At 56.1% G+C, this 25,483-nt stretch overlaps 1 protein-coding gene across 5 annotated transcripts in view; it reads left to right on the forward strand.

Moving 5' to 3' along the window:
• The first annotated feature begins 6,130 nt into the window (after positions 1–6,130).
• SYT7 (synaptotagmin 7) overlaps positions 6,131–25,483 on the forward strand; it is a 66,022-nt gene continuing 46,669 nt past the window's right edge. For 4 of the 5 annotated variants that reach the window (XM_050756902.1, XM_050756905.1, XM_050756906.1 and 1 more), the window contains exon 1: positions 6,131–6,417. In XM_050756902.1, coding sequence (XP_050612859.1) covers positions 6,387–6,417 — 31 coding nt within the window. In that variant the 5' untranslated portion in view covers positions 6,131–6,386. The remainder of the gene's footprint in view (positions 6,418–25,483) is intronic. The other variant, XM_050756903.1, reaches the window with a different exon arrangement.

The following is a 25,483-nucleotide window of genomic DNA, read 5'->3' on the forward strand; positions in this document are numbered from 1 at the left end:
ATGGGCAAAATGTTGTGTCTCTGTTTGTATATGCACTTTTCTAGGGAGGAGAGGTCCACCGGCTTCATTAGCTTTTCACAGGGGTCTAAGACCCAGTCAAGATTAACAAACAACATCCTTATGGTACAGACTGGTAAAATGAGGCTCAGAAGGACTGAGGGGCTGACTCCGGGTCACTCACCTGGTAATCAGCAAACCGAGGTGCTTCCACAGTGCATCCCAGGAAGGGGGTCTTGCTAGCCCCCATGGCCCTCAGTCAGTCTCAGGGGTGCCTGAGCTGCCCAAGGGATAAGGAATGTCTCAGAGCAGAGTCCCAAGGCCAAACTTCTGACCAAGGCTGGGGCTGTCCCAAGCCAGAAGAAGGGATACCAACTTTAATCTTTTGAGGGTGGTGAGGGATTTGAGGGGCTGAGCCAAGCACTTGGGGAGTGTCAGGATGACCATGGAGAAGAGAGAGACTGAGAGCCAGAATCTGGATAAAGAGGAGGTTACAGGGTGAAAGGGTGTGGGAAGACAGATGGGGTGAGGGTGGGGTAGGAATAAGGTTTCTGGCCCTGTAACGTGGCCTGAGAGACCCTTGGGGGCCTATAGCTATGGTAGGTCAGCTTGGAGCAGGGTCTTTGGTGCCTGGGGTTACCCCTAGGGAACCAGGAAAGATCTAGACCTTGCCATCTCCCCAGGGTATTCTCACATCTTTGTGTGGAGCAGTTTTTAGCCTTATTTTACAGATAAGAAAACTGAGGCCCAGAGATGTCAAGTAACAAGCCAAAGCCAAACAGAGAAACAGGCAGAGGCAGGACCTGAGTTCGAGTATCAGATTCTTCCCTTGATGCTGGGGTCCAAACCCTGCCTTTTAGTACCAGGCCCCCAAAGCAGAACCCGGCAGAAGTGTGACAAGCATAGACTCTGGGTGGGCCTCTGAGATCTGGTAGTTACTGGGTCTTTCGAGAGGAGGCAATTTTGTATTGATGGTGATGAGGTGGGTATAGAGATGGCTGCAGCTGCCTCCTAGGAGTTTGCTGTCATGTCCTTTCTGGGGTGGAGACATCTGTTAACTTTATACTTTTGTCTTCTCCAGACTCGTCGTCTGCAGAGGAGGAAGGGAAAGACTAGGGGGTAGGAGCAGGGACACGATGACAGAACAAATCCTCACTCTCCTGGCCTGTCACCATCAGTGGGCTGTGCTGTTGCCCTGCACAGCCACCTTCCAGCTAGTCTCAGCCTGTCTCTCCTGAATCAGGCGAATGTTCAGCCTGGGTCTCTTGCCACGTGGACGATGGCAAGGAGAGAGGTGTGTTTGTTCTGTCACGTGAGCTGCACAAACAGCTTCCTCAGCATTTTTATTAATAATTCAGCCCATAGCCAAGGGGGTGGGGATGGGGGAAAGGACTGTGGGGAGACAGCAACATGAAGACCGCGCCAGGTAGAGGCCAGAGGGGAACTCAGGAGCCCTGCCTCCTAGCCGTGGCCTAGCAACAGAGCCAGGCAGCCTCAGGGGCCCTGTTTGGGAGAGTGCAGGCCCAGCATCTGCTCCTGAGGGACAGAATGTCCCTCCTTGAAGCCGACCCAGGACTCCTGGCCCTGAGGATGGTGCCAGATCGGAAACAGGCCTGAAGGGTCTGCAGCACACAGCACGGCAGTCCTTGGGGAACCAGGTGCTGCCCGCATTTCCTGCCATGTCATGGAACCCAGGACAGGGGACCAGCAACCAAACAGAATGAGAGGGGCTCTTTGGGCCCCCCTTCTCTGTGGACTGGAAGGGGAGAAGCTGAACGTCCAGAGGCTCAGGCCCTCCCCAATGAGAGACAAGACCCAAGGGCAGGGCAGGGGTGATTTACAGCCTCTGATCTTTTTCCTCAGAGGACCTGCTCACTCTTGCAGCCTCCATTTACTGCCTCTACCCAGTTCTCTGTGAGTACTTAGAAGACAGAATTGGGATTGGATTCTGGCACTCGGGCTGGCAGGGTCAAGGAGCCCAGCAGCTCCTAGAAACTCCCAGTTGGCTCGGCTCTCATCGATATTCCGGCAGGAGAGAGTAGCCTTCTAATGCAGCAGAATGGTTCACAGTTAGACATCTGGAAGAACTTTTCTGACAGGCAACACATGGGAATGGGGCGTATGTGGTGTCTCTGTTAAGGATAAACAAATAGCAACAACAACAATAATAATGGCATTCAAAAAGTATAAAGAATAAATTATATGTTCCAAGTATCTTTTTTTTTCTTTCTTTTTTTTTTTTTCTTTTTTTTTGAGAAGGAATCTCATTCTGTCACCCAGGCTGGAGTGCAGTGGTGTGATCTCAGCTCACTGCAACCTCTGCCCGGCTAATTTTTTTTTCTTTTCTTTTTTTTTTAATAGAGACGGTATTTCACCATGTTGGTCAGGCTGGTCTCGAACTCCTGGCCTTGTGATCCGCCCGCCTCGGCCTCCCAAAGTGCTGGGATTACAAGCGTGAGCCACCGCGTCCGGTCTCCCAAGTATCATTTTAAGTGATTTGATTTTTTCACCGTGCTTAAACGTAACAATAACCAAAGGTAATAGTTGTTATTATTACCCCATTGTAGAGATGAGGAAACTGAGGCTCAGAGGTGTCTGCCCAGGGTAAACACAGCAATGATGGCAGAGCCACGTAAATCTGTATTCTTTCCTCTTTCCCATGACTCTGCATCCCCTAAACAAAGTGACTGAGACCCAGAGAAGGGGTGTCTTCAAAGTATTTTCTGTGTCAATGCTGCAGGCAGGAATTTAAAAACCACCCAAGATTCCCAATGCCCCAGAGCCTCAGTTTGCACAACTATATTTCATGGCGTTCCTCTTGTGTGTCTGAGAAGCTGTCCAGCTCTGACATCCTGGAACAAGGACTGTCCAATGCCTGTGAGGAGAGGATGAGACTGGACTTCGTACTCTTGTAAGAAACAGGCTATAAGCCCTCAGATGGGAGCAAGCACTGGATCTCCTCATGAATCCCACAGTGGTTAGCAAAGGGCTGGGAGTCTCAACCAAGAGTGATTCTTTTTTTTTTTTTTTTTTTTGAGACGGAGTCTCGCTCTGTCGCCCAGGCTGGAGTGCAGTGGCGCGATCTCGGCTCACTGCAAGCTCCGCCTCCCGGGTTCACGGCATTCTCCTGCCTCAGCCTCCCGAGTAGCTGGGACTACAGGCGCCCAAAACCGCGCCCGGCTAATTTTTTGTATTTTTAGTAGAGACAGGGTTTCACCGTGGTCTCGATCTCCTGACCTTGTGATCCGCCCGCCTCGGCCTCCCAAAGTGCTGGGATTACAGGCGTGAGCCACCGCGCCCGGCCCCAAGAGTGATTCTTACTCCAGGTTCTCTCGCCAGCTCCCCAGGGTGCTGGCTCCGGGGCCTTTAGCTCCCTGGGTCAGTTCCTTCTCCTCTAGAGGCCTTGCCTTCATCACCTGACACTTGCAAGGGGCAGCCTGGGGCATCTCTCAGATGTCCTGTCAACTCTGAAAAACTTTAGATGCTTAGTAAAGACCTGTTGAGTGGCGGTGATGAGGAATTCTGCTGTCCCTCTCTGGACTTTCAGATTGATGGGTGAAGGGATCTGAAGTGGGGAGATTCCTCAGCAGGGAACCTGTCTGTGTGCCCATCTGGGGTGGGGGGTGGTGAGGGTGCCCTATTTGCTCTTTTCCTTTCGAGACCAGGCTCACTCTGTTGCCAAGGTTGGAGTGCAGTGGTGCAATCATGGCTCACTGCAGCCTCAAACTACTGGGTTTAAGCCATCCTCCTCCCGTCTCACCCTCCCAAGTAGCTGGGACCACATGGGCGCACCACCACACTGGGCTAATCTTTATTTATTTATTATTATTTTTTGGTGGATATGGGGTCTCACCACGTTGCTCAGGCTGGTTTCAACTCCTGGGCTCAAGTGATCTCCCGCCTCGGCATCCCAAAGTGCTGGGCTTACAGGTGTGAGCTACCATACCCAGCCCCTGTTTACTCTTTACTAGGGCAATGAGAGAGGCAGCTGGGGCGGGTGGGGGAATGAGCCAAGATTGCAGACCCTGCAGTCCCAGCCTGTTGGCTTAGCTTTCTGGGGTTTGCCAGGCCCCAAAGCAGAGTGTAGATAACTCGTGGGTTCTTGGCTGCACATGGGTGAGCTGGGGAGGACAGCTGCAAGGTGTATGAAATAGGATGGCCCTTCCCCAGAGGGTGAGGGCTGAGATTTCTGGCCACTGAGGAATGGTGGCCTTAACCTACAGATGCCTTTTTTCCTTCCACTTTTATTTAGAACATTCATTCCCAGGAAATCTGCTCTCTACTGGAACAGTCTTCATGGAGGTTTGCTGGGGAACTTCCTTATCTTTTTCTCAACCGGAAGAGCTATAGGTGGAGGTGAATGTGTATGTGTGTATGTGTGTGTGGTGGTGGTGGTTGGGGATAGACTTCATGTGATTTCAAGGGGATGGGGTCTGTTTGTGTGTGTGTCGGGGAGAATTGAGATAGAGCGGTGTTCCTGGCTGCCTTCTGCACTGTGGGCAGGTGGAGGTGTGGCAGGGCGTGAGTAGTGCAGTATAAAGCCAGCAGAAGTGGGTTTCTCAGGGTGGAAATAAGAATCCTTGACTCTGGGCCGGGCGCGGTGGCTCAAGCCTGTAATCCCAGCACTTTGGGAGGCCGAGACGGGCGGATCACGAGGTCAGAAGATCGAGACCATCCTGGCTAATACGGTGAAACCCCGTCTCTACTAAAAATACAAAAAACTAGCCGGGCGAGGTGGCGGGCGCCTGTGGTCCCAGCTACTCGGGAGGCTGAGGCAGGAGAATGGCGGGAACCCGGGAGGCGGAGCTTGCAGTGAGCTGAGGTCCGGCCACTGCACTCCAACCCGGGCGACAGAGCGAGACTCCGTCTCAAAAAAAAAAAAAAAAAAAAGAATCCTTGACTCTGGGAAGCCTAGCTCACCTGCAAACTGCATTCTCAGCACAGGGGAGGGCAGGATGCTGCCACAGACCCAGGGATTTTACCCTCTTACCTAACCCATCTGTGAAGGTAGGGGCAGCACCTGTATTGCGGGGAGCGTCAGTGTATGTGTCTCTTTGTGTGGGCAGCATGTCTGTGGGGGGGGAGGGGGCAGCATGTCTGTGTGTGTGTGTGTGTGTGTGTGTGTGTAGGTGATTAGGTGTGTAGGTGCGTGCAGGGAGGTCTCTGTGCCTGATACCCCTAATGGTTCAGTTCCGGGTTTTTCATATCCTTGGGAGACAGGTCTCTTCTCCTCCCTGCCCCAGAATCAAATCATCCCAATTCTGTAGAGAAATGAGAACTAGTGTTCACCTGATTTAGACTGTACTGAGCCGGCAGAGGGGCAGAGAGGACCAAGAGAGGTCCAGGGTTGGAAGGGGAAGGAGGGATTTCCTTCCTACCCTCCGAATTGCTAGGGTCAAGGAAAAGAGGGGAGGATCAGAGGAGGAGCTGCTGCTGGAGAGGGATAACCAGAGGCTGAAAAGTCTATTTTCTTCTTTCGTGGGGCTGGGTTAGGTGAGGAGGGTCACTAGGCGTAACCTCCCACCGAGGACAGGGATCTTAGCCCTTTATGCTCCACCTGTGTGCGAGCTTGGAGAAACACGGGACTGGTGGACCCAGGCTCAGCGCTGCCAAAAATTCCACTCCTGGTTTTTGCACACACCAGCCCGTCTGCCCCGGACCGCCGCGGTGTTGAGTTCGGAGCTGACGCCCTCGAGCCGCCAGCAAGCGGAAAACCCGGAGTGGATCTCTACGCCTTTTGGATCGGAGCCAAAGGGCACTTCGGAGGAGGTGGCCGGCTCTGCGGCCCTGCCCGGTGCCAGGACGCGGCCATCGGGGAAGCACGGGCCGCGGGTGGGTCGCGCTGCGGAGCCGGACCCGCTGACCGGACAAGCCGGGCCGTGGGGCTCGGCGGCCCTCCCCGCCGGGGCTGCGGGCGGGCGGAGCACGGGGCGGCGGCCGTGCCCTCGGGGCGGCTCCGGGCGGCGGCGGGCGCGGGTGCAGTGCGGCGCGCGGCCGGCAGCGGGCGCAGGCGGCGGCGGTGGTCGCGGCGTTTGGCGGCGGGCGGGCGGCGCCGGCAGTGCCCCGGGCGCGCTCACACACGCGCTCACACACACACATACACACGGCCTCGTACACACACACGCTCCGGCGCGCACCCGCGGCGCGCAGGCCGGAGGGAGGAGGCTCGGCGCGGCTCGGCGGCGGCGGCAACGTGCTCCGCGGGCGGGCGGGAGGGCTGGCGGGCGGCCCCCGCTCCCCGGCTCCGCGGCTCGGTGCAGCCCGCGCGGCCCCCGCCCTCGGACCCGCCCCCGGGGGTCGCCCGGCCCCATGCCCAGCGGCGGCGGCGGAGCAGCGCGCGGCCGCGGGCGGCTCTGAGGAGCCCGGAGGGAACCGGCGACGAGGGGACCATGTACCGGGACCCGGAGGCGGCCAGCCCAGGTAAGCGCGGCCCCGGCGGGCTGGGGCGCCCCGCACCGGCGGGCAGGACGGCGGCAGCGCCGGACACCGTCTCGGAGCCCCAGCCTGGGGCTGCTGTCCACTCGGAGCCGCACGAGCTCCCCCAGGGGTCATCCCAGCCCCGGGGGCGCGGGCTTGAGCGGCAGCGGCTTGGACCCCGGTCCCCCGCAGTCCGGACACTGCCAGGCTGGATGTCCGGGACGGGCTTCGCAGTGTCCCCACAAGGACCTCCCCCCCCCACCCCCCAGCAGCCCAAGGACAACGTGTGTGGCGGAGCGAGGAGCCGCTGCCCCTGTGGGAGCCGGGCAGTGCCCTCAGAGACACCCGCGGCTCCCAGCACCGGTGCCTCGGGGGTGCCAGCTCTGGCGGACCCCAGGGTGAGGATCCCGGCAGCTCTTGGCCAAGATTGTGGGCACAGGGGAGCGGAGTGGCATCGCAGTGCCAACTGTGAATTGAGAGGGTGCCAGGGGGCAAGTGGGAATCTGGTGCGGCAGCCGGGCAGGGAGGCTCTGGGGGGTGGGGAACCGCAGGGGTGTTGATGGGGGAGACGGGGTGCCTGAAGGGAAAGAGAGCAGGGGCTCTTGAGAATGGGGGTGCCAAGAGAATGTTCTCCTAGGTTTGGGGAGGGGGAAGCAAACAACCCCAAACTCTCTCACATCCTGGGGGAGAGGGCCAAACTGCTTTGCCTTCTGCTTCGCCCGCCAGGGGAGTGGCCTGGGAGCCCACTGTCTGCTTCGTATCCTCTAAGCCAAAGCCAGAGAATCTTCCCGTCTTCCTCGGAAATTGCTCTGCCATTTCCTCCTTGGCTCCCGATGCCTCCTCACCCAGTGCCCACCTGTAGGCAGGTCCCCTGCAGCTCCTGCCCAGGCTCTATCCCTGTTCCCACCTGGGGTGCTCCACCCAGTCCCAGCACTCCCAGTCTGCCAGTTCTGGCATCAGGGTCTGTTTCTGGGCTTCTCTCTGATGCTAAAAGCGTAACTCCTCAGCCCAGGACGTGCTCCCAAATGCAGAGCCTCCAGGCTCCCTGCTGCCAGCCTCCTGGGGGTGGTGGTGCTGTGGGGAAGGAACAGCTCTAAGACCCTGCACAGAAGGAGCCTGCAGCCGTGAGGCTCCTGAAGGCAGTCCAGTGGGTGCTGGCTTTGCCCACTCTTGCCCCAGCCCCACATTTGCTCTTTCCCCTCTAGGGGCAGCCTCAGCCTGTCTCTGCCTCCTGAGGAATCTGCTCCCACCCGCCCTCAATTCTTTTCAGCCTAGTCGATATTGAGGACGACCCACTGGGCGCCAGACTTGCCCTCACTCAGCACTTGGATATGAGGGTGATTCAGTCTCCTTCTCTGGAACCTTGCGCCCTTCTCTGAATGTCCTCTAGGTGAGGGCTGAAGGGGCATTGCCTGTGGAGAGCCCTCCCCTCATCTGTCTGGACCCAGGTCACCTACCCTGGCATCTTCCTCCAAGATGCCGCCAGCTTCCAGCACATGGCCCATGGCAGGAGCGTTCTCTTGCTCAGCTCACCTTCTCAGAAGCCAGTAGCTTAGTTCAGAAGCCAGCTCTGGGGTATGAGGATAGAAGATAGGGAAGCAGTAAGGACACTCTCTGTCCCCTTGCCCACCAGGCTGGCAGCCTCCCCTCTGTCCTGTTAGGCCGCTAGCCTGGGGCCATGCCCTTGTCCCCTCTCCCTCCCTCCTCTTCCCTCCCATGCCTGGGCACCATGACATCACCACTCCTTCAAGCACCTCTGCCCTCGCCACGGAGGCCAGCTTGACGTGCTTGGCATCTTCTAGGCAAAGGGTCTGGAGTCCAGTGCCATCCCTGGTGTGCTGGCAGCCCCCAACTCTTCCCTCACCCCCTCCTTGAATGCGCCTCTCTGGCTGCAGTTGGGACCTGTCTTGCCCACCCTAGTTGCAGCTGCAGGACCCACCAGTGCCTGTGGTGGGGCAGCTGTGACTGGGAAAGGGGTTGGCCTGAGGCTGACTGCTCTCTGGTGTGGGCATTAGGCTGGGTGGGGTCAGACATAGGCTGGAGAGGGCAGAGTCTGCCTTTGAGCCTAGTCGTCTGGGGTCCTTAAGGAGTCAGAGATCTCATTCTGGCCTCTGCCCTCTGGCATCCCTGCCTACCTTCGTAGGCCCTATAGTTCCAAGTCAGATTCCCCTTCCCCCCAGCTCCCCCAAGGTTCCCCAGACTCAGCTCCCCAAGCCAGGGCTCTGTGTCCCCCATTTCTGCCCCCCCCCCAATCTCCCCTTGGCTGGTACTGGTTGGGACTGAGATATGCAAATTGATTTCTGCCACCCCTCCCCTCCCCTCTGGTCCCCCAGGGGCCGGTGCCTTTATATCCTGATCCTCTCATCCCACTCTCAGGAACACCTGCGGCCCAATCCTTAAAAAAACCTGTCCTCTCCTGCTCCCCTTTGCCTCATGCTGGTTCCAGAGGATCCCTGTGGCACTCCCTCCCTCATCCCCGCAGGGCTCAGCTACTGCTAGGACCTTACCTGACAGGTGTGGTTCTCTCCCTACTTGGGCCCCAGGCCCCCAGGCCCTTGGCTCCCTGATCTATTGTGAATGAAGAAAGGGACTGTGGGCAATAATCAGAGTCCAATGAAGAACCCAGACCAGCCCCCTCCCATGCACACCCAGGCTCCAGCTCCACGCTCTGCCCAGCTTCCCTAGGCCATCCCTGCAGCCTCCCTTCTGCCCCCTCCTGGACTTCAGGGCCTCTCTCTGCCCTCGGCCTTCACCCTCTCGTTCATCCTGAAGTCCCTGTGTCTCTCGGACTGCTTGTCCCCAGACCAGGCGGGCCCCAGCAGGCCTGCAGGGGTCAGCGTTGCAGTGGGCAGGCAGGACAGCGGCAGGAAAAGAGAGAGGGAGGGAGAGGTGACCTTGCAGTGAGCTGGTGAGCAAGGCCAGAGAGGGAACCACTAGGACAGAGGTTAGGTCCTGAAGGCTGCCTGCCCTGCCCCCAGCCCTCTGTGAGCTTGTCCCTGGGGGCAGTAATGCTTGAAGCCTTCTTTTGTCCCACCTGTTAGTGGGCTCTGTTCCCTGCAGGGCAGGGGGCCTTGGCACAGCAGGCCTCCTCTCTCAAGGCGAAGGATCCACGAGATTGTCCAGGCCAACCCTCCACTCACTGGGCACAAGTTAGGGGAAGAGGCTGATGGCGGGTGAAGGAGGTGCAGAAGTTAGGGGTGTGGCTGAAAGGGCAGATCAAGGGTGTGCCCTGAGGACCACCTGGGTTAGAGGCCAGGGCTGGAGCGTGGGAAGATCCAAGGAAGCCTGACTGTGTCCACCTATTTCACCAACAACCTCTCTCCTCCCACCTACCTCCCCAAAGCCTGCCCCATCGGCACACGCTCGGGCCTCCCTGGCCTGCATCCTGGGCTTGGGTCAGAGTCCGGGCTGAAGATCAAATGATCTCCCCACAGGCCAGGACACAGTGGAGGACCTGAGGCTGGGCAAGTCTAAAACCCAGAGGGGACGAGGATGGTTTCAATGGGGCATGGGCCAGGGCAGCCAGTGCCCCCAAGCTGTTGTGTTACCGTGGAGACAGGCCCCCTCCTTGGCGCTGGTTCACACTGTTCTGTGGCCTTGCAGGGAAGCTTGATCAACAAGCTGCCCACTTGAGGGCTGGGGGATAGCGGGCAGGGAGACAGCCCCAGAGCCCCTCCTCACACTGGGGAGGGCGTTAGAGCAGGCTGGTTTGAGGTGGGAACATACAGGCCACTAGGTGACAGGTAAGGGGACAGCTGGAAGGTAGGGCAATAGGTGGGTGCCAGGTGAGCAAAGACAGGTCCTGGGCAGCTGGGTTCTGCTCCTGGCTGACCTCAAGCTCAGGCTTAAGGGGCATTGAGGGCAACATGGAGTGCCCGTGGGGTCTGTCCCCTTGTTATACCCTCTAGCCTGGCCATTGCAGGATGTTGTGTGGGACAGGCAGAGGAGCCGTATATGGTTCCCTCCCCCTCCTGAGTCCCCTCATCCCACTCCCCACCCACCCCCTATTCTCTCAGGGACTTTGAATCCTTATTGAATCTGATGGACCGTTTTTGTTGTCAATAACTGGTTCCCCCAGGGGAGTGAGGCCAAGAACAGCAGGGACAGGAGCTGGGAAGGGTCACGTGGGGGCGGGAGGCCCAGTCCTGAGCTGATGACCCCCAGCTGGAGAATGAATTGGCTTGATGGCTCCTCAGAGCGCTGTGGCATCCCAGGTGGGCATGGGCAGCCCTGTATAGAGCTGGTCCTATAGTGCTCCACGGACAGTGCCCGGCAGGTGGCATATGTGGCCGAGAGGTCAACTTTCTCTTGTCAGGGCAGTGACTGGTCTGGCCAGGTGCCGGCACCAGCCGGTGCCAGGCCCAGCCCGGGTGCCTGCCTGCCTTGCCAGGGAACCCCAGCTGGCGATGCCAGGCAAATTCTGTCAGTTCCATGGGCATGGAGGTCCCTGACCTTCCAGGCAGCAGGGGCAGCCCTGCTGGGCCCTATCCAACTAGTGTCTAGAGGGCAGAGCTTTGGTCTCACCCAGCAGAATTCCCCAAGGGCTGGAACAGAGTTGGCAGACAGCATGGGACCTGTGGAAGGGGCTGGACTGTACCCAGAGCTTGCGCCTGGAATTCCAGGTCCAGTTGGTTGGAAGGTGGGCGGGTGCATCCGGCCTGCTCTGGGCGGTCTCTGCAGCCTCCACCTGGAAGGCCCCCTTGGGATAGAATGGACCAGGAGCTGAGGTATTGTGAGCTGGAACCCCTGCAAAGCTGCATGTTTGGGGAATTGGTATCTTCATGTGATTGAGCCCACGCGTGGAAGGGGAGGGCGGAGCCGGGGGGGAGAGGCGCTGTCTGTATGTGTACCTAGTGTGTGTGCCGGTGGCAGCTGGATGGCCATAATATCTGCATTCATCTGAGTGCCAGGACCGCTGTAAGCAGCAATTAAAGAGTGTATTTGTAGCAAGGTGCGTTCAGGTGCGTGGGGAGCTGTGACGGAAAGCTTTAGGGTAGGGCCCCTCCCCAGGCCCTGTACCTGGCCAGGCAAGGCCTGTGTGCCAGGGACCCTGCCTACCCCCTGCCACACCCTCCCACCTGCTGGCATGGCCACGAAGTCCTCATCTGCTGGGAGCAGGGCCTTACCTGGCTGTATGGCATACATGGGTGTGGACGGGAGTGATCATGGGAGCTTTCATGTGTACAGATACAAGCGTTTCCATGACGGTGTGGGGCTGTTAGCATGTGTGTATGTGTCTGGGTCAAACTGAGATCACCTGTGTGTTTGTGACTGGGTCTGTTTCTGTGCATGTGTGTATGCACTGCTTCCCCAGGCCCTAAGAGGAAGGCTGCCATCGTCTCTGTAGTGACCCTGATAGTGACAAACCCTGATAGTGACAAAACAAAAGATGCTGGTAAAACAGGCATGTGCTGCTGGCCCTGCTCCTTCAGTGCCCTTCCTGGAGTGCAGAAGGCTGGGGGCTTCCATGGCTGACCGAAGGAGAAAGGGGGGTGACTGTTCTGCCCATTAGAGCAGACAGGAGGGAGAGGTTTGAGCTCCAGCCCCAGTGGGCTCCCATAGTTGCTGCTTGCATCACAGATTGGGGAGAACCTGAGGGCTAGAGAGCCCTCTGGTTCTAGAACCCCCAGGAGCCCCAGGAATGAGAGAGGAATGGTGCCTACCTGTTAGTCCTAGCTGGTTGGTGGAGCATGCACCCTGCCACCAGCCAGGGTAGGCTGGCATGAGGGGTCGGAGGCAGAAGGGGTGCCTGCGTGAGGCTCTGCATGAGGGGAGTGGAGGAGAGAGCGTGCGGCTAATGTGTCCAATTAAATTACTTCAAACCCTGCCGCGGCAGCTGTTCCCGGCGGGGCCCTGGGTACAAATTGGATCCGTCTCATTACCATGGGGTGGTGTCAGCGGGGCCAGAGAGTGGCGGCCAGCATGGCCGGCACATAGCAGGCCCTGTCCCGCTCTGTCGGGCCTGGGCCCGGGTTGGCCCCCTCAAGCATTTGCTTGCTCCAGCACCCCTCAGAGGAAGTGCCCCAGGTCCAGATACTGGGGCTCTCCGCACACCATCCAAGGATGAGGGTTAGGGATGGCAGCCAAGGGACCCTTGGAAACACTTTCTCCAGGAATGGGGGTTTTGTGCTTTGCAGAGGGACCAGCTTAAGGAATCCCGCCTCTCAGGTCACCAAACACATTCTGTGTCCTCCCCTGATAATAACAATAGCATGATAATAGCAAGCCTTGTGGAGTGCTCAGTATGTGCTGAGCACTTTACATATGTGCCTCCAGGGACAGCTTGCTTGAGCTAGGGCTCTGGGGTCAAACAGCTATTGATTTGAATCCTGGCAGAGACACTTGCTGCTGTCTCTGGAGCAGGTCAGTCCACCTCTCTGGGCTTGGGTTTCCTCTTCTGTTAAATGGGTATGATGATGGTTCTTACCTCCCAGGTGGTTGGAGGTTGAGGTAAGGCAGAAAAAGTATTTAGCAGAGAGCCAACCCATAGTAAACACTCAGCCAGAGGCAGCTGTTCTCAAAATTGTCCTGTACCAAACAATTGATACGTGGGATGAGGGTTCTGGATCCTCCAAGGAGGACATGCCTGCTACCTCCATGGTGGAGGAGTTGGGGAGGGCTTCATGGAGGCAGTGTCAATTAAGTTACCATCAGAATAGCAGAGACATGTGTGCTCACTATGTGCCAGGTGCTGTTCTAAGCACATAACATGCGTTAGCCCCTCCGTCCTCAGAACCACCTTGGGAAGTGCGAACTTGCAGTTAGAAGTAGGTCTGGGATTCCAGCCACGAGCCAGACCTAAGGGTGCGAGCTTCAGATACAGGGCCTTGAGTCCTGAGGGAAGAATAAGAGCTTTGCCATGTGAGCGAGCAGAGGTGAGGCAATCGGTGAGGTGGGGACAGCACATGCAATGGCTCAGAGGTTTGAGGGATGTTGGCCAGTTGAGGCAGCAGTGAGTGCTTGAGCATGGCCAGAAGGGAGACCTTTGGGGCACAAGAGCAGGAAGTGAGGCTTGGGAAGGTAGGTTGGTCCAGATTATGAAGGGGTTGGCATTTTGAAAGAGGAAAACTGAAATTCTTTTAAAAAGTAAGGCATTTGGAGAGCCATGGATGGCTTTTGAGCAGGTCTCTATAAAGAACTTTGAGAGCACGGTAGTGTGGAGGGTGGGAAGTCGGGAGGCAGGCGGATAGATGGAGCTAGAGTCTCAGCAATTAACACATCTGCTCCTACCTCTGCCGGGAGATCTGCAGTGTCCAGCCAGCCTGGGCTCTGCCCTCGGAAAGCTTGCGGCAGATTATAGGCAGTCAGGGATAACCAGGTGCAGGTGGGCATGAATGAACACCCTGAGGGGGCTTCCCAGGTGCTTGGGGTATCAGAGACAGCCTCCCAGCAAGGGATATAGAGCCAAAATGGGCAGGCCCAGGGCCCTATGGACACAGTTAGTCCTCTTGAGGATTTGTTCTGTACCCACATAACCCTCCCAGGCATTAGGGCCAGGCCTGGGAGGGGCCACACAGCTCCTGCTCCAGCTGCCAGGCCTGAGCTCCAGAGCCCCATCAAAGCCAACCTGTCTCCATGGCAACTAGGTGGGCCACCCCCCTCTCCATGCCCACGGCCCCTGGCACAGGGGCCCATTCACAGCAGGGCCTAGGTATGTCTTCCCAGTTCCCTCAGGGGCCATCCCAAGGCAAATGCCCTCACACACAGGCGCTGGCAGCACACATGCATGTTGGCATTTGGGTACGTGTGCACACATGATGTGTGTGTGTGTGTGTGTGTGTGTGGTGTCCTGCAGCAGGGAGGTGGGGACTGTCTGTGTTGACTACCCACCTTAGCTAGAGATTTGTTCCCCCTGAGTGGGGGTCAGATAGGTGCCAAGGACCCTGATGCCAGGATGAACTGTGGGCTCCTGTCTTGGAGATTGGGATGAAAAAGGCAGCCCAGAGAAGGGGCAACTAGGAGAAATGGAAGATTAGGGAAAGCCGCAAGGGAGAGGCTCCCGGTGGTGCCTGGGGGGTCCACAGACCACCTTGTTCTTTCCATTCATCATGTCATGTCATCTTCACAGCAGTCTTGCAAGGGAGATATCCAATTCACTGCGGTGCAGATGAGGAAACGGAGACTCAGAGAGGTTGAGTGTCTTGCCTGGGTCACTCAGTAGAGCAGGAATAAGATTGCAAGTTGGCCTCACTCCAAAGCCTGGGTCTTAACCACTGGGCTACGTTGCCTGGTGCCTCCTTATCCTACTAGGCTCCAAGCCAGCCCGTCTCTCAGCCTGTCTCTCAGAAGGGAGCACTACGAGTTGGTACTGGCTGCAGAGCTGGACTCAAAGGGTGTCCCAGTGCCTCTTCTAATGCTAGGGTATCCCCTAAAGCCTTTGTTCTTCCTGGAATGGCAGGGAGTCTCCTTCCCACCCTGTCTCCATTCTCTCTACTGGCAAGGTGGAGGGATCCTCTCACTCATGGGAGAGGCTCTCAGGAGAAGGGGAGGAACCCCTCTCTCCCTCCTTGGCACCTGCCAGCCCTGGAGGAGCCTGATGAATTGTCTGTGTGCCCCCCCCAACCTCATTCCTCCCTCTCCAGCCCCCGCCTGGTTGGGGAGGTGCGAAGGGAGTGATTTCACAGCCTGTCAGCTGAGGCCTAAAAATACCCAGAACTCTAAGATGCTTGGGCAGGGGGAGGAGAGAGCAGGGACCAGGGATAGGGTGGTGAAGGGTGCAATGGTAACTTGGCCAGAGGAGCCCAGGTGGCACCACAGTCCTGCTCAGGAATGATGGGAGACCCGCTGTCCCCAGGGTCCCCATCTGACCCCATATCTGGCAATGACAGCGGGGGCCAGTGTCTCGAGGGTCTTGAGAGCTCAGCTCTGGCACTCAGACCTAAGGGAGGGCTTAGTCTCAGATAGGAGCCATTGTGGACCCGAGGCCCCCTGGAGCCTCCAGTTGATGCCTCTCTCTCCCTCTCCACCCCCAGGTTGGCTGGCATCTTTGGGCTGTGGGAGCCAGGCTGTGCCTGAGTCTGCTTCCTTCCTGGAGAAGGTGCCTGCTTCTGCTAGGGGAGAGGCGTGAGGAAGGCAGTGTGGATGGGGGTGCCGGCAGGTGCGGGATGTGACGTGCCAGCCACCCAGGCACTAGAAGGAAGCAGAGGAGAAGGGGTGTGGTGGCCCACGTCACTGCCACATGGCTGTGCGCTGCAGCATGGCACATGGCCCCCACAAGTCAACCAGTGCTCAGAGACGGGAACACGTGTATGTGTGTGTGTGTGCATGGACCTGCTAGAGTCGGCTTGTTCTGGTGCTGGGATGCTTGTGGACATGTGTGACCCAGCCTGGCTACCTCAGGTAGAAACTGGGTGAAGGCACAGGAGTGGGCGTGGGAGCATGAGCTAACATACCTCACTTCGTGCAGATGCATGACTGTGTGTGTGCTTCCCACGTGGAAACACGATGGTAGGTGTGTCTGTGCAGAGGCACATGGGCACACGTCTGTGGGGTGCCAAGCAGGGGCTGAGAGGGTCCTTAGGGAAAGAATGCAGAGTGGCGGCCAGGGCATAGGGACTCTGGATCAAAAGTAATGAGGCTCAAATCCCAGATGTGCCATGTGCTGACTTACTTTGTGGCCCTGGGCAACTGACTTAACCTTTCAGTGCTTCATTTCCCACCTGTAAAACAGAGGGAATAATAGCACCCTCATGGGGTTGTTGGGAAAATTCGGTGAGTTTGTATCTGTAAACCACCTAGAACTGTGCCTGTCACAGACTTAGCACCATGTACGTAGTAGTTCTTCTTCTTATCTTGTCCTACCCTTTGATGGTACAGGTGGGAATATGAAGGCCCACAGAGGGACAATGACCTGGCCAAAGTCACACGGTAAGTTAGTGGCAGAACCAAGACTAAAAACCAGACTCTAACGCCTTAAGACAGGGCTTGTTCAAGTCGTGGACCTCATGGATTGCAGTCCTACTGGAGTGTGGGGCTTAGATTGTGCCAGGGCTGTTCTGGGACCTTGGGAACTCAGGGACCTGCACATCTTCAGATAATGTTGAGGGGTCTTCAGGGCAGTGGCCTCAAAATGACCAGCTGCATGAGTCAGAACCATGCCACTGGCTAGCTGTGTGGACTTGGCCAGGTCACCCAACCCTGCTGCGTCTCAGTTTTTTTCCCTATAATGGAATAATAGTGATACATACTTTATAGCGTTGTTGGGATCAAATGAGATCCTGTATGTAATGTCTTAAGTGGCTGGCACACTGTACCTAGTAAGTGCTCAATAATGTTTGTTACAATTATAACCCTCTCACCCTGTGCTCCATAAATGTGATTTCCTTTGGTTCCCTTCCAGCCCCTGGCCACCCTCACTCCCTTCTGCCTGCCACCCCACACTCCAGAGAGCTTTGATCAGGACTGACTTGCTGGCAGCCATGACTTATCTTTGTCTGCTGTTGTTGCCCTTTGCCCAGAAGGGAACAGGACCCACCAGTAGGACTTAGTCCCTGAGCCCTCTGCGTCTGGCCTCCTCACTCACTTGACCTTGGACAGGCACCGTTTCCTCTCTGTGCCTTGATCTTCCCTCTGAAAGTGGAGAGGCTGGACACAGCCCCAGAAGCTCCTGGTTGTGTTGCTGTGTGGCCCAGGGGGGCCCCTGGCTCGGCCTACTTGAGGGGGTGGCAGGTTGGCAGGGAGGGAGGTCAGCTGGCTGCCCCGGGTGAGTGGAGCATCTGGGGCCTGAGCCGGCTGGTGGCCTGCCATCATGCCCGCCCGCACCTGTGGCTGCGTAGGAGGGTGTGCAGGCCCGGCTGGCTGGGCACTGACATTGGGGGAAGCTCAAGGACAATGACGTAGAGAAAGCCCTTCTTGGGGCTCTGGGAGCTGCCACTCCAAGCCGTCCTTCCCCGCTCTCCTCCTTCTCCCTGGGGTTTTCCTTCAGCAATTCCTCCTTCCTCCCTGTCCTTCCTCTCCCCTTCCCCTTCCTGGAGTCTTCCAGTATCTCTCTCTCTGCCTCTGCCCCTTCTGTAATCGTGACCATTTTCTGGTGCACCTTCTCACTTCCTCTCCCTCCATAGAGGGGAGATTCCTACCCCTTCCTGTCTCTCTGGTTCCTGAGATTCCTCCTTTCTTCCTTTGATGTGTCCCCATTTTTCTGGCTCCTCCTGGCTCCCTCTGCTGCCCCAGAGCTCAGGTCTCTCTCACGTACTCTGCATGGGCATGTCCAGGCTCCTTCCAGCTTTTTGTCCCCTTGCTCTCTCTCACTTCAGAGTCCCTCCCTCCCCAGAATCCCTGCCTCCCTTCTTCCAGTTCTGTGGAGTTCTTTGCTCCTCCACCAGCATCCCCTGCCCTGACAGGACCCTGACCCAGGCAGTTTCTGTGGCTGGAGCTGCTACCCAGTACCTCCACAACCCCCCTGCCTTCTGTGAGTTGAGAAAAGGGTCAGTCCAGGGCCCAGGGACTGGCAGCCCTGCCTCCTAATTAGCAGGAGGTAATTGCCTGGAAAAAAAAAAAAATTCATTTAGAATGAGACTCCGAGACTCCGAGTTAAAGCTGAGCCAACCAATGGACCCCAGGGAGGAGGAGAGGGGAAGCAGCCCAGGCCCCGGCCTCAGGAAGGCCCTCAGGAGATGAAAGCCCCTATGACTCCCTGCCTGGCTTGTCCGCAGCACCCCAGCCTTAGGGAAGTGGGAAGAGTGCACTGGACTGAGTGTCCCGCCGTCTTTGCCTGAGTTCTGGTTCCACTGCTCACTGTGTGACTTGGGGCAAGCCATTTATTCCTTTGAGCCATACTTTTCTCTCCTATAAAATCAGAACAGGGCCATCCCTGCCCACTTCACCCCTCAGGATCATGAGGGTCAATTCAGACAGTGGCTCTGAAAGCATTTGGCAGGCTGTAAAGTGCTATAGAGTGCAAGGTGTTACTCTCTTCCTCCACGTGGCTCTCAGCTGAGAGGTGAGGATGGTGGGGGGCTGGAGTGGTCTTGGAGAAACCTGAGGGATAGTGTGGCCTCTAGGACTGAAAGGATGGTGAGGTAGATCCAGCTGAATGACAAGAGTAAGGGCAGACGATGCGCTCTCCCATGCCCGTCTCAGCACTCGCTGGCTGCAGCAGCCTGAGTGGTCACCTCCCTTTCTGATCCTTACTTTCCTCCTCTGTAGGAGGCTGAGCATGATGCTCCCTCCTGGGGAGGCAGGGTGGCTGGAAGGCTAAATGAGATCATGTTTGCAGAGCTCTTAGCACAGTGCTTGGCATACAGTAAGTGCTCAATAAATGATACATATATCTCATTTAGCTATGTCTACTGTAATTAAGGGCTATTATCTTGACTCCCTTGACTCCAGAGAAGCTGTGGTTTTGGGTGCTATCTTCAGGTGGTATTATTTGTTTTGCTTTTTGTTTTTGGAAGGGGGAGAATCTCTACAACCCAGTAAGGTTCATATCAAGCAGTCCCTAGAAACACCAAGCAGATCTGCCTCTCAAAGAGCCCCCCACCTGTAGGGTGGGGAATCAGGAGTGGACTGCAATTACGGCATTCTCCTGCAACCTCACTTTTTCCTGGGGGGGTGTGGGCAAAGTTCTTGTTTGGGTCGGGGAGAGGTGTGGAGCCTGTGCTGGGGGAGGCCTTTGTGTTCATCTTGGCGGAACTGGCCCTGCCACAGAGGAAAGGTTGGTGTTTGTTTAAACAAGCCTTCCCCACCCACCTTGGAGGAGGGAGCAGGAAGTTTTGCTTACCCCAGGTCTGCCCACCTGGGTTGAGCCTGCACTGTGACCCGGGCAGCCCCAAGGCAGCCAGGACGCAGTCAGACAGACTGGAGTGTGCGGGTGTCGGGCAACGCTGCAAGCTCTGAGCGCCAGATTGCCCCGGGAGCGGTGAGAGGGCGGCGGGGGCCGGAGAACCGTCTGCCGCTGCTTCCCCGCCGGCCCAGGCCGCCGCTGGGGACCGTCTGTGCGCCCGCCGGGGTGCAGTGCCCGCGCCAGCCACCAGGAGGCAGTGCGGCGGGCCCCGGGAGGGAATGGGGCGTGGTATTTACCACGTTCGTGGGGCGGCCCTTTTTGTCCTGAGTCAGGACTGGGGTCTTCAGCATCCGAGGACCTAACTCGAGGAAAGGGGGCTCTTGTCGCTGGTTGCTGCCATAGCTTCAGCTGAGGGTTGATCAGGGAGGCACTGGCAGAGGAAGGCGGAATCACTATGCACAGTCTCTCGGATCCTGCTCGCTGGGAGCTGCGCAAAGGGCGACCTGGAAGACGGCGCAGCCCCAGGACTGACTTCTGTTTCAGCACCAAGGACAAGGAGCCGCGTGGCCGACAGCTGTTTCAGCACCGCGGACAGCTCTCGGGGGCGGGACACTCAATGGCTCCATCCTAATATTTGCCGTGTAAATGATACCCCTGAATATGATAGAACGGCATGTCGTGGAGGGACTCTCAGACCCTGCATTCCAGCCAGGAGGCTTAGGACCAGAGAGTTGAGTGAGTAGCCTAAGGTCACACAACTGGCAAGTGACAGAACGGGATTCAGATCCGCAGTGGTCTCTCTCTGTCCGTCTCTCCTGCCCCTGGATTCCCACTAGTTACCTCTGTCCTGAAGCCTCTCTGGGAGCTTCACATTATGTTGCATCCCCCAAGAGCCCTCGAGCTGGCAAAGATTAAGTGTACTTCCCTCCCCAACCATAAGCCCTGGCCATGGATTTGAATCCCAGGATGGAAGATTTCTAGCCCCGGTGGCCTTCACAGCTCCAAGCCTCAGGTGGGAGGGCATTCGGGCAGGTGGCCCGTGAGGAAGCCTATGACTTGGGGAGATAAAGTTGAGTCATCAGCATGAGGAGCTTTTAAGTGCTCTGAGATTCTCAAATGAAACATAGCATACAGTTCCAACCCCAGCTTCTCTGCAGCGTGTATTATTAATAACAATAAGATGCTGATTTAGGCCAAGGCACAACAATGCATTATTCATAGGAGTAACTAGTGGTCAAGGCCCACACTTAATCATCACACGTCCCTGGTCCTGCCTCTGCTCCACATTCCCGGCAAAGAGGCCCCCCCGCCCCCAGTCTGAACCCCTCCTTTCTTGGACTCCGGATGCTCTGACTGACGTGATCATTTTCACAGCTGCTCAGGTGGCTCATCAGCTTTGGGATCAAGGTGGGTGGGGAGGGTGTCAGGTTCCCAGCTAACTCCTGGCTAGCCACTCTTCAGCCTGGGCTCCCAGTTCAGAGCTGGCACCTGGCCCTTTCCATCCTGAATGGCTTTGGCCCTGAGATTTCTGGGCTTAGCAGCTCTCTGGGGTCTACAGATGGCCAGTCTCCCTTCCCCCTCTTTTGAGGCTGAATACTCAAGCCAGATGCACCAGGCCTCCCTAGGCCAGGAATTGTGGGAGGTAGGAGTGGCTGTGGTGAGGTGAGGTGAGGTGAGGAGGTCACTGAGCAGAAGATACCATCACCTCCATTAAATTCAATAATGCGTGTGAAACCCTCGGTAAACTGTGGAACACTTTATAAACTGCTCTGCACTGTACAGATATGAGCCGTTATTACCAAGGCCATGTGTCGACTGGAAGGGAGAGAAGAGGTAGGGAAGGTGTGGACAAGGTCCTCATAGCTTACCAGGCCTCGCTCTCTGATGAGGAGTAGGTGTGCTTGTGGATCCCTACATGTCCCCGTCCAATTTCTTGCTGGAACGGCTGCTGGCCCATCCAGATAATCCTTCATTCGCTGTTTACTCACTTGGCACCTCCTCTGAATTCTAAACCGTCTGCATCCAGCCGGCCTCTGCGGCCCCTGCCAGTGCACTCTCCCTAGCTCACTCACACATTATCTGTTTTTATTACAGTCAAGGTTGAGGAAGCTTGCTCGTGCTGAGCCCCTATTTTCAGCTACTTGTAACTTTCCAAAACAATCCCCCTTGGGCTTCCTCTTTTGCTAGCCTAGTTCCCACCCTAGGTGAAGCCCGAGGGGTTGTGGGCACCTCCACAACTTTCCAAAGGACACTCAGAGAATGTCCAGAGGGCATGGGGTGGGGGTAGGTCCAAGGCCCAGCTTTCCTGGGAAATAAGTGCTGGTCGTTCTCCCCTCCTTCTTTTTTCCTTCTCGCCTATCTCAATTTCTTTGTCCTCTTGCAAGAGAAGAGCTGGCCCTGTTCCCAAGGTGGGTGGCCTGGAAGGGGGAGCCTTACAGTGGAAAGAGGTCAGGAAATTCTGCAAGATGGCAAGACCTGGAGCTTTACCTGATTGTCTGGGGTGCAGGGTTTAGCTCACTGGCTTTCTATTCCTTTCTCCCCAACTCTGCCTTTCTGGCTTTCTTGTGTGTGTTGGGTTGAGGGGAGGGAGGGAAGCAGGATAGGCACCAAAAATGTCCCCCTTCCCATGCCCGGATCACCCTGGAGCTGGTAAGCTCTGCCCACTTGTAAATGCCTGCCATCTTCCCCCATTTCCATCTGCTCAGCATGCGCATGAGGGTGCTTCCTATGGAAACCTGTGACTCCAGCTTTCACTGTTTCCCACCTTGAACGTCATCGGGAGCCACCAAAAGATGGGGGTGGGGAAGTGCTGGGGCTTGACGTGTATTGCAGAATCAGGTGGGAGGAGGCAAGCTCAGGATGGGGACGTGCTGGCAGATGTAGCCCCAACCACCCCCAGCAGCATTCTGCTTTATCTCCAGAGTAGTGGTTGCACCCTGATGAGTACCAGAGACAGAGCCCTGGGCAAGTCCTTGGGACACCCCATTTTCCTCCTCTTCCCACTCCTAGACTGTCCAGTGCCAGACACCCAACCCCCAACCTGTCCTGGGACCCTGAGGCCAGCCGAGCCTTTATCTATTGAGGGTGCTTCTCTGAGGCCAATGCCTGGGCCAGTGGAGGGGGAGAAGGAGCCCCAGGACATGTGTATGTGTCAGAGGAGTCTCTGAAGTACCTGGGGTAATTTGGGCATGGCTCTAACTGGTAACATTCTTGGGAGAGTGGGAGCCCTTTCCCTGACTGCTGTTTGTGTCCACTCAGGTTCTTTCTTCTTTTCTGTCTATTCTCAGAGTGTCTTATTTCAAGGCATGGCTCCCCTAGGGTGGAACAAGAGTAACAGCCACAGGGTTTGAGGTCTTATAGACCTCCAATCTAATCCTGGCTTTACCTTTCTTCTGCTGTGTGTTACTGGGCAAGCACTTAACCCTCCTGAGCCTCAGTTTCCTTCTTTGTAAAATGGGCATAAGAGTATTTACCCTCAGAGGGGTGCTGAGGTCTGCGGACATGATTCAATGCCAAGCATATGTTAGTTACTTTGATGAAAGACACTTGGGAAGGAGAGCAGTGGCCTGGGACCTGTGAATGCCTGTAAGAGCCTCCAGGAGCAGAAGCAGTCTAGGTCAGGAGGGCTTGGGGGTGATGGAACAACTCTGGAAGGGCTGGGTGTGGGGAGTGTGCATGTCACCATCTGAGAGTGTGAGCACACATGAATTCTGGGGGAAAGAGCCTGTAGGCACAGATTCCCAGTAGGTCCAGCAGCCTCTCTGCACCTTGACCTAGGCTACATGCTGTGGGAGACCCTGAGCAATTGGGAGACAGGATATTATCCTGTTGCCCCTGCTTGTGGGGGTCAGGTCTATCCCCAAGAAAAGGGGGTTGACAAATGGATCCATTAATTCAAGTTTGGAGAAGGAAGAGATTGCTATGAGTGCCTGTCATTGGGGAGGGCTTCTTGGAGGAGGTGGGCTTGTCTGAGACCTTGAATGATTTCATGAATTTGTTTAGCAATTACTTATCCAACCTCTCCTGTGTACCAGACTTTGGTCTTCAAAGATGAGTGAGCTGGGGGTCTCAATCCTCTAGGTGTGCCCAATTGGGGAAGGACATAGAAAGAGCTAATTATTAACCCAAAATAGTTAATTGTCATAGTTACTAGGGAGGCAGAAAGGACTGTAGGAGGGGAGACCATCTTTGTCTAGTCGCTTTGAAGATAGAGAAGGAAAGGCATTCCAGGAAGAAGGAATAGCCTAGGCAAAGCGTCATAAGTGTGACAAGGGTTGGCCTGCTTGTGGGAAAGAGGAAAGTGTGGCTAGGTTGTACAGTCTAGCACATTATAGAATGCCATCGCATTCGTCAGCTCAAAGGGAGGTCACTGTGGCTGGGTAGGAAAGGATGGGCTCAAGCACCTATTATTCCCCATGCCTTAGTTTCTTTCCCTGTGAAATGGAGATAATAATGGTCCAAGGTTGTGGAGATGGTTCATGGTGCAGTATCTGCCACACTGTGTGCACTCAACTAATGTTAGCTATTATTTGATAGTGACAGCACCCCAGCAGGGAAGGTCAGGGGTTATAATCATCATTTGAAGGTAAAGTGTTCGGGCCCAGCATGGGCCTTGCCCTGGGTAACGTAGTTGGCCAGGGCCAGAGCTGGGGCGTGAACCCAGGTCATCTGCCTCCAAGTCTACAATATATCCCACCTCTCTACCTGAGAAGGACAGACAGAATCTGAGTAGACAAGTGATGGCAAATTCATGGGCAGAGAATTCCAGGCTAGAGGAAGTACGTGAATGCCTAGAGCTCGTGAATGGCGGAGCTGGCTGGGCATCTGCTTGTGGCCACGGCCATGTGTGTGTGTGCATGTGTGCATGGGTGTCTGTGCCAGGGTGAGTCTCTGTGGCTCGTGTCTGTGGCCTGTGTGCATGTGCCCACTGCTCCTGCGGCCCCCCTCCCGTTCCCCTCTGGGCAGCTGGTGAGCTTGCCCTCAGAAAGCCATTCCCTCTCCTGCAGCTCCCCAGGGCATCCCAGCAGCCAGCAGCCCTGTTTGATTCTGTTCATCCATAAATCATGTCTTGCTGAGGAGATGAGAAGGAGTTGGGAGTCAGGGCTGAGCCCTGGTGAGGGACTGGGTTGGGTCGGCAGTTCACACCTGAGGCCCAGCCTGGCTTCCACCTGTCACCCCTGACCCCATGTCCCCATGCCTTAGCCCTCCCTCTTCCATACCATAGGTGCTCACTGATGCTTGCTTTGGTCAAGCCCTGCAGGTCCTGGGAGGGGTCAGTGGTGCACAAAATTGAGTAAGATGTGACCTCTGACCTCTGCCGTCCTGTGGAGAAAACTAGAGTGTATCCAGTCCAGTATTTCATTCAACACCATTGAGTGCCAACTCCGTGCCCCAGATATCTCTAATCCAGGGCACGATGTGATAATGCTATGATAATAGCTAGCATTTAGTGCCTACTTATTCCGTGTCAGGCACTGTGCTGAGTGCCTTGTACATGCTAATTCCTTTAAACCTCACCATAGTCCTATGAGACTATGCTATTATTAACCCTCGTTTACAGATGGGGAAACCAAGGCACACAGCAATTAGGTTACATGGCTTGGAAGAATCAGAGCCAGAATTTGAGCCTGAGCAATCTGACTTCAGAGGCCTGGCACTAATCACTATACTCTAAAAGAAGAATGTAGGCCCAGTATGCTGAGAACTCAGAGGCAGGAGCAATTAATTCCCACTGGGCAGACTAAGGGAGGCTTCCTGGAGGAGGTCTTTTCATCTGGGCCTAAAAAATTCAGGAGTTTGTCAGGCAAAGTTGAACATGCGGAAAGAACAGAAGGGGTCCTGGTGTGTGTGTGTGTGTGTGTGTGTGTGTGTGTGTGTGCGCGTGCACACACCTGCTTGTAAAAGAGAGCTCTCAACTCATCACTGCAGCCTCTCCCATCTCTTCTCTTCCATCTTATTTGGGTGACAAATGAGATAACATACAAGCATTGAACATTCAACAAATGTTTGCTGAGCACCTCCTGTGTGTCAGACACCGAGCTTGTCGTAGAGGATACTGGAGTGAGCAAAGCAGATACAGCCCCTTTCTTTGTGGACCCTGTAGTGTGGTATATAGTAGGTGCTTAATAAATAGTAGCACCTATTATTATCTTTGTTCCTGGAGGCCTGGGATTCTTCCTCCTTCATTCTTTCAATAAGCATTTATTGAGCACCTATTATATGCTCCACCATTGGTGCTGGGAATACAGTGGTGAATAGGAGACCAACTCTCATGGCACTGAGATGCTAGAAGGGAAGGCTGTGCGTGGGCATTTTGTCCACCCTCAGAGGCAGGCCACTTCCTGGGGT

This window comes from Macaca thibetana, chromosome 14, assembly GCF_024542745.1.
Source record: "Macaca thibetana thibetana isolate TM-01 chromosome 14, ASM2454274v1, whole genome shotgun sequence".
NCBI lineage: Eukaryota > Metazoa > Chordata > Mammalia > Primates > Cercopithecidae > Macaca > Macaca thibetana.